General features: G+C 36.8%; 1 protein-coding gene across 1 annotated transcript in view; it reads left to right on the top strand.

The window, feature by feature from the left end:
* LOC145247990 (neurotrypsin-like) overlaps nucleotides 1-7,634 on the top strand; it is an 80,047-nt gene extending 72,413 nt beyond the window's left edge. Inside the window, exon 5 of the mRNA XM_080109656.1 lies at nucleotides 6,970-7,634. Within this exon, the coding sequence (XP_079965782.1) occupies nucleotides 6,970-7,112 (143 nt within the window). The 3' untranslated portion in view covers nucleotides 7,113-7,634. The remainder of the gene's footprint in view (nucleotides 1-6,969) is intronic.
* Nucleotides 7,635-7,914: the final 280 nt, after the last annotated feature.

Genomic DNA, 7,914 nt, shown 5'->3' on the forward strand with positions numbered 1-7,914 from the left:
TAAAATTTCGAATTTGTAGACGAAAAATTAGCTGAGTAGTTTGCTAGAGACCGCAAAGGTCAAATCTTTTGAATTTTGACCCCTTGGCAGTAAATTTTCGATCAAAAACCGATCAAAAAGCTTGCCCTATGTCTGAATATGCTTCATGTAAAATTTCAAATGCTTAAATAAAAGAGTAGTGTTCTTCCATAATTCGTTTTTTTGTGGTTAAACCTTTAATTCTAAACTAGCACGGTTACTCGATGTTACTCGGGATTGAATGATGACTAACGAATGTTTCAGTCTCCCATATTTTTATTGTCATCGAAATCGGTGAAACTAACCATTTTCGATCATATCGATTGATTGCCTGCTCTAGTCGGGAACCCACCACAGTGCACCGTAATGAAGCTTCACCTGCGTGACTGAGTTCACAATACATTGTAGTCTACATTACACTGTAGAGACTTACTATTAATTTGATAAAATTATTTTTATATATAATGTCTTAGATTAAAGTTGAAAATGAAAAGTCAAGTATCACGGTGCAATTGTGCTTTAAACAGAAACACTAATTTCGGACGCGCCCCTGTCATATCAAAGAATGTACTGTTGATTTTATATGTCAGGTCTTTCGACTTGTGTAGTAATAAAACTTCTCAAATACACTTGTGATGTTAGACTGTGTAAGGTGTTAAGTTTAATCAAAATCGCCTGTTCCTTCTTTCATCGGATTAATTTGATTATCGATTATCGATACTTATCGAAGATATTCTGACACAAAACCTATCTAAGAACACTGTCAGACACATGAAGAACCTTTCTGTTAAATTTCATAAAAATCGACCCAGAAGTTTTCGAGTCCATAGGGAACGAACTCAAACACACAAAATTCCTTTTATATCACGCTAGAGAGACAGATATAAACATACATAAATATTAGATAAGAAATACTTTCAGTAATTTAAATCAGATATATAGATGACATAAAGCATTAACATGCTTACCAATATTTCTTTTTACATAGGAGACACCACTTATCAAGGCCCATAGGCCACTCGAGGATAAGGGTAAAAGAGTGTACATTAGTCAATGGGACAATATCATAGTAATCGTTAGAAGTGTAAATTTGGTAAACTGGATTATTTTAGGGGAACGGCTCATCAAGAATTTGTTTATGTTTGACTTGAAGACAACCATAATATAGTCAGTTAGAAAGCAGGCAAACGGAAGAGAGTTCCACGGATGGGCATTTCTATGAAAGATGCTTTGTTCATGGACTCTACATTTGGATTTAGGCATAGATAAAGAGTGGGGGGAATTATTGATAGTGGTTTCAGCTAGACGAGTGTTTCTTGTGGAAGTTTGGCGAGGGGGAACCATAGATTGGAGCTCAGGCGAGCACTTGCCATGAAAATAACGATAAAACAGGGACAGGCTCGCAACGTCTCTTTTATGGGAAAGAGGTTGCAGGGAAGAGAAAAGGGCATCCCCCACTTCTTCCATATCTAATATATAAAGTTAAGTAAGTCGGATTTTTTTATTCTTTTTATGCAAATCGCTTCAGATGAGGTATGAAGCCACTATGGGAAAGAGGTTGCAGGGAAGAGAAAAGGGCATCCCCATTAGGCTACGAAATCTATTTTGAACTCTGTCATGGCAGGATAATGTGCTTCTAGCACATCCTGCCCAGATGTGGCAACAATACTCCATCCTTGGATGTACCTAGTTCTTATATAGATAGAGAATTGCATCAGCAGTGAGATATCTACGGGATCAATAGACGGATCTCACCATTTTTCCAGCAACCTTGGCAACTGAATCGGTATACGTGTTCCATTTCAGATCACAAGTAAAGGTAAAACCCAAAAGCTTGTCAAAACATGGAGCCTTTCCAAGACGAGAGCCATTCATTTCAATTGATGCCAGATGAGGATCAGAATGTTGATGATGTAAAGATAGAAGTTTGGTTTTAGATGCATTATAAGTAACCAGCCATCTCTTCTCCCATTGTACCACGTGCTCAAAATCAGAGGATAGAGAATCAGAATAGTTCACGGGTTTGATATGCTACCATAGATGGTAGTGTCGTCAGCATATAAACATAGTTAATAATGTTTATGAACATTGTTAAGTTCAAAGTATCTAATAATTTAAACAAACGATTTATTATGTTGTTTTTTTTCATTAGAATTCTTTGAAATGAGTAATTTGTGTATTTATTTATTTGTGGGCTATTATCCACATCTTCATAGGTATTGTTGTTTTAGCGAAGTGGTTCCAGGTAAGCATTGTCTGAAGATAGTGGTTTCAATCCTACCCAAAGCAGGCCAGAGAATTAGTTGGTCAAAACGTAGTCAGACAGCAACAACTATAGAAGGCAGTAATTACTGGTGATACAATTACAAGACTCGGGATTCCTATCCCGTTGCAGTTAACCACCGGAAGAAGACTAGAGGATGAGTTGGTCAAAACGAAACAGCTATGAAGATAAGGATAATAGTCCGCAAATAACTAACTAATTAAGCGATTTATTGTGCATTTTATTTCTTTTTTTTATATTTAAGCATCAGTATTATATGAGTAATGTAGAGGGCTAGGACAACATGTGCCTATATAAAAGATGGCTTTCCATGTGGTAGGGACATCTCCAGAGAAGATCCTAACTTACCCTATATGTGCTTCCGGTTGCACTTGCTCAAACTACTGCATTTATATTTGCTCTCTATCGCCTGCAACAGCGGAGTTACTATCTTTAAAATCCTATCTGAGAAAATTGACCACGCCCTATCTGCTTAGCCTTCAGCTAATATTCATGTCTATGGAGACTTCAATGTTCACAATGTGGAATGGTTAACTCACTCAAACAAGACCGATGTTGAGGGGAGGTTCTGTCATGATTTCTCCATTGCTTATGACCTCACTCAGATTGTTCACGAACACACCCGTGTTCCCGATACTGACGGGCAATATGCAAGTCTCCGAGACCTCTTTCTCATAACTTGCCCTGAACTGTCTTCAACTTCTGTTCTGTCTCCACTTGGATCTACCGACCATTCAGTTGTATCAGTTAAGATAAAAATGAAATGTAATAAGACCCCAGATGTACCTCTCCATCGTACGGTATATCAATACTCTGTGGTTGACTGGGATAACTTCCACACGTTTATATCAGATATACCTCTGCGTTCCATGTTTAAAAAGGATGTGTCCTCTATAGTATCAGACCCGACAGAATGGTTAATTGAAAGTATAGACCGTTTCATACCCTCGAAAAAATTCCAGCAAAAAACTAACAGCCAGCCGTGGTTCTCTCCGGAATGTGCTGCTGCCATTGCGCATAGAAATCACTTTTTCAATTGCTTCAGAACTGCCAGCAATTACTGTAAAAAGTAATAAAGAACGCAAGTGAGCTGTATGCTCAGTCTGTCAAGTCCAAAGTAGCTGAGCAGCGGCTTGGTTCCCACCAGTTTTGGCAAATAGCAAACAAAATCCTGAACAGAAGCGCGTGCGCTATCCCAACTCTCATAAATGGACATGAGGTAATCTCATCAGCATCAGACAAAGCCCAACTCTTTTCCAAGAACTTTGCAGCTAATTCTAACCTTTGCGACCATGACTGCCAACCTCCAATATTTCCTCCTATATCAGAAAACATGCTATGTGATATACAAATATCTGTACGTGATGTTGCCAAGCTAATCAAAAATCTTCATTCCAGTAAAGTAACCGGCCCTGATGGTATTCCAATTATAGTACTCAAAAGACTTCAACCAGAACTTGCGGCCATCCTTACAAAACTGTTTAAACGTTGTCTTAAGGAGAATTGCTTCCCGTCACCCTGGAAAATCTCATCAGTATGTCCTGTATTTAAGAATTCAGGTGATCGCTTATCTCCCTCTCAGTACAGGCCAATAAGTCTCCTGTGCATTATGAATAAGTTGCTGGAATCTGTGTTAAATAGAGAAGTAATCAACCATCTCAGCAAAAATGACCTTCTAAGTGACACACAATATGGTTTCCGTTCTGCTAGATCTACAGCAGATGTGCTTACAGTTATATCTCATAGGATTAGCAAATCTCTTGCCGGAAGCTACCTTTCTAGGGCAATTGCTCTTGACATATCTAAGGCCTTTGATAGAGTATGGCATAAAGGTTTACTTCATAAGATCTCCAGCTATGGTATAGCTGGAAATGTCTTCTCAATTATTAAATCATTTCTCTCTGATAGGTTCATAAGAGTAGTGATTTAGGGGCAGAAATCAGAAGCTCTTAGTATTAATGCTGGAGTCCCTCAGGGGTCCATCCTGGGCCCAACTCTCTTCCTGATCTATATTAATGATCTTCCAAATCATATCCTTACATCATTCGTAGACATCCATGCTGATGACACTACTATCTATGGTAGCACATCTAAGACCGTAAACGACCAAGTTCTCTCTGATTCTCTCTCCTCTGAACTTGAGCAAGTGGTACAATGGGGAAAGAGGTGGCTTGTTACTTTTAATGCATCTAAAACCAAGCTCCTATCTTTACATCATCAACACTCTGATCCCCATCTGGCATCAATTCAAATGAATAGCTCTCGTCTTGGGGAGGCCTCATGTTTTGACAAGCTTCTGGGTTTGACATTTACTCCTGATCTTAAATGGAACATTGCCAAGCCCGCTGCAAAAATGGTGGGATCCTTCTATCGATTCATAGGAGACTTATTGGCCTGATGCAATTCTCTATCTATAGAAGAGCCAGGTACATCCAAGGATGGAGTACTGTTGCCACATCTGGACAGGAGCTGCTAGAAAGGACTTATCCTGCCTTGATAGAGTTCAAAATAGACTTCGTAGCCTTGTGGGGGATGTCCTTTTCTCTTCCCTACAACCTCTATCTCACAGAAGAGATGTTGCGAGTTTGTCTCTGCTTTATCGTTATCTTCATTGCAAGTGCTCGGCTGAGCTCCATTCTATGGTCCCCCCTCGCCAACTTTTCGCAAGAAACACTCGTCTAGCAGAAAACACTATCACTAATTTCACCCACTCTTTATCTGTGCCTAAACCTAAACATAGATTTCATGAGCAAAGCTTCATTCTTAGAACTGCACGCCTGTGGAATTGTCTTTCGTTTTTCTGCTTTCCAGCTGACTACAATATGATTGTCTTCAAGTCTAATGTAAACAAGTTTTTGATGAGCCGTTCCATATAAGTTAACAAATTTACCGAATTTCCATCACTAACGATTACTTTATTGTCCAATTGTCTACTGTACACTCTTTAACCCTTATCCTAGAGTGGCCTCTTGGCCGTGATAAGTGGTGATGCCTATGTAAAAAAAAATATTATTTTCATTGTTTTGACTCTCGAGTGTGTATCCATTGATATCTTATATAGAGTGATGTGGGTGTCGGTTGATTAACTGTATCTAACTGCGTCGAGAGACAAAACAATGAAAAGAATATGCTGTTGTCATAACCCTGGTAATCTATTTATCTATCTATCTATCTATCTATCTATCTATCTATCTCTACTGCTTTATATAAAAGGAACTTTGCGTTTGTGTGAGTTCGTTCCCTATGGACTCGGAAACAATTAGGCCGATTTTTATGAAATTTCACGTGAAGGTACTTTATGTGCCTGGCAGTGTTTTTAGATAGGTTTTGTCTCAGAATGTCTTCGATAAGTATCTATAATCGATAATCGAAATAATACAATGGAAGTAGGAACAGATGATTGTGACCAAAATTAATGCCTTACACAGCCTCACATAGTAAATACATTTAAGTGTTATTACCACACAAGCAGAAAGGCCCGACATATCAAATCAACAGTATGTTCTGTTATATGACACGATCCCTTTCGAAATTAGTGTTAATGTTTAAAGCACAATTTCACGATGATACTTGACTTTTTCATGTTAAACTTAAAGTCATTATTGCTACACAAGCAGAAAGGCGAGGCATATAAAATCAACAGTGGGTTATTTGATACGACAAGGGCGCGTTCGAAATGAATGTTCCTGTTTAGAGCATAATTGAAACATGATACTTGACTTGTACATTTTAAACTTTAATTCAAGCCGTTATATATTAAAAAAAATTATAAAATCAACAGTAGGTTCTCTACAGTGCAATGTAGACTACAATATATCGCGAACTTAGTCACTGCGAGAGGCATGTGAAGCTTTTCTCCGGTGCACGCGATGAGTCTCCAATTAGTGCAGGCAATCAATCGATTTGATTGAAAAATGGTCGATTTCACCGATTTCAATAACAAAAAAAATATAGGCGTGTGAAATATTCATTGATCATCATTCAATCCCGGGCAACGTCGGATCTCCTTGCTAGTTTATTAATACAAACAACTACAGTCGATATGAAAGCTGGTTTTTACTTATAACATCTTGTAACTTCCCCTTATAACTTCGTCGCGGAATACCAGTAATCATTAGTGTGCCGTGGCCCAGTGGTTGAGAATCACTACCTTAACTAGTGTTAGGACAATTAATCGGAATCGGGAAACGGAAAAATCGGAAATTGTACAGGAATCGGTATGGGAATCGGAAAAATTGGTGCCTAATTTCCGATGCCAAAAACGATTCTTTTAATTGTCTTTTTTATTTGATTTTGTTTAAAGTAAAATCTACCACTGCTGGTAGTAGTGTTGAAATAATGACTATTGATTGATTTTTAAACTATCAGTGAAGCTAAAATCGATAGATTACCCTCACCTCTCCCCCCCCACAAGAGTATTTTTACATTTGAGAAAATATCTGCACATTTTACATCTGTTTTTACGGTCATTGGGAAAAAATAACAACTTTCGAGTTAGATATTAAAAGATTTATAAAGAATCGGAATCGATAACTGTATCGGAATCGGGAAAATATTGGAATCGTCCCATCACTAACCTTAACCGTTTGTTTGTTTGTTTGTTTGTTTGTTTGTTTGTTTGTTTGTTTTACTAATACCAGTATTAATTTTATGCTTTTCAATTCCAGGCAGCAATACAAATGGCAAAGGTGTTGTGTTCTTCGTGTGGATGAACACCTTTTTCTCGATATTCACGCTGTGCGCCTTGACATTGATAGCTGTCATCTCGTTCAAACTTTGGCATCGAAGGCAACGGCCTCCAATCAGGTGATCTTCTCGCATGATCGTGCCATTGTCGTCGTCGTCCGACAACGAGCTCTGAAATTCATATATTATCGCCGGAGAGCGACAAGAAAAGAAGAAAAAACGAAAACGTTTGATAAAGAGTGAGGAGATTCGGTTGTTGCGCACTGTCCACCGATTTTAACGATTTCTGCGCAGGTTTACATTCAATGGACGCCATTTTGAGACTATTTATTTGCCTTGCACGTTAGCGCAAATGCCATGAATTATTATTATTACTAATATTATCACTATTATTATTATTAATATTATCTTTATATCTAATAATATTACTATTATTTATATTATTATTGCTATCATTACTACTATTAAAACTATTATTATTAATAGTACTATTATCATTAATATTATTACTACTTGTGTTATTATTCTTATTTTGTTTCAGTTATTATTATTATTATTATTATTATTATTATTATTATTATTATCAATTTTGCTTTATACCTAATATTTATTTATTCATTTTTACTAACTTTCTTTAACCACATAAGTAATTATTATTATTATTATTATTATTATTATTATTATTATTATTATCTTCATTATTATTATTATTATTATTATTATTTTTTTTTTTTATTATTATTATTCAACTATCGCGCCTGGTTTTTATTTCCGTTGTTCATTTTCCACATTAAAGTTTTTGTTTCATCGTTTTATTTTGTGTGCGAAATATTTTATTCATTAGCGAATGAAAGATTTCCGTATAGAATGATGTGAAAAAAAATATGCCCGACCAGTGTTCGCAGTACTTTTCATGTTCATGTAAC

The sequence above is a fragment of the Euprymna scolopes genome, chromosome 26 (genome assembly GCF_053919585.1).
Source record: "Euprymna scolopes isolate OS-2025 chromosome 26, ASM5391958v1, whole genome shotgun sequence".
Lineage (NCBI taxonomy): Eukaryota > Metazoa > Mollusca > Cephalopoda > Sepiida > Sepiolidae > Euprymna > Euprymna scolopes.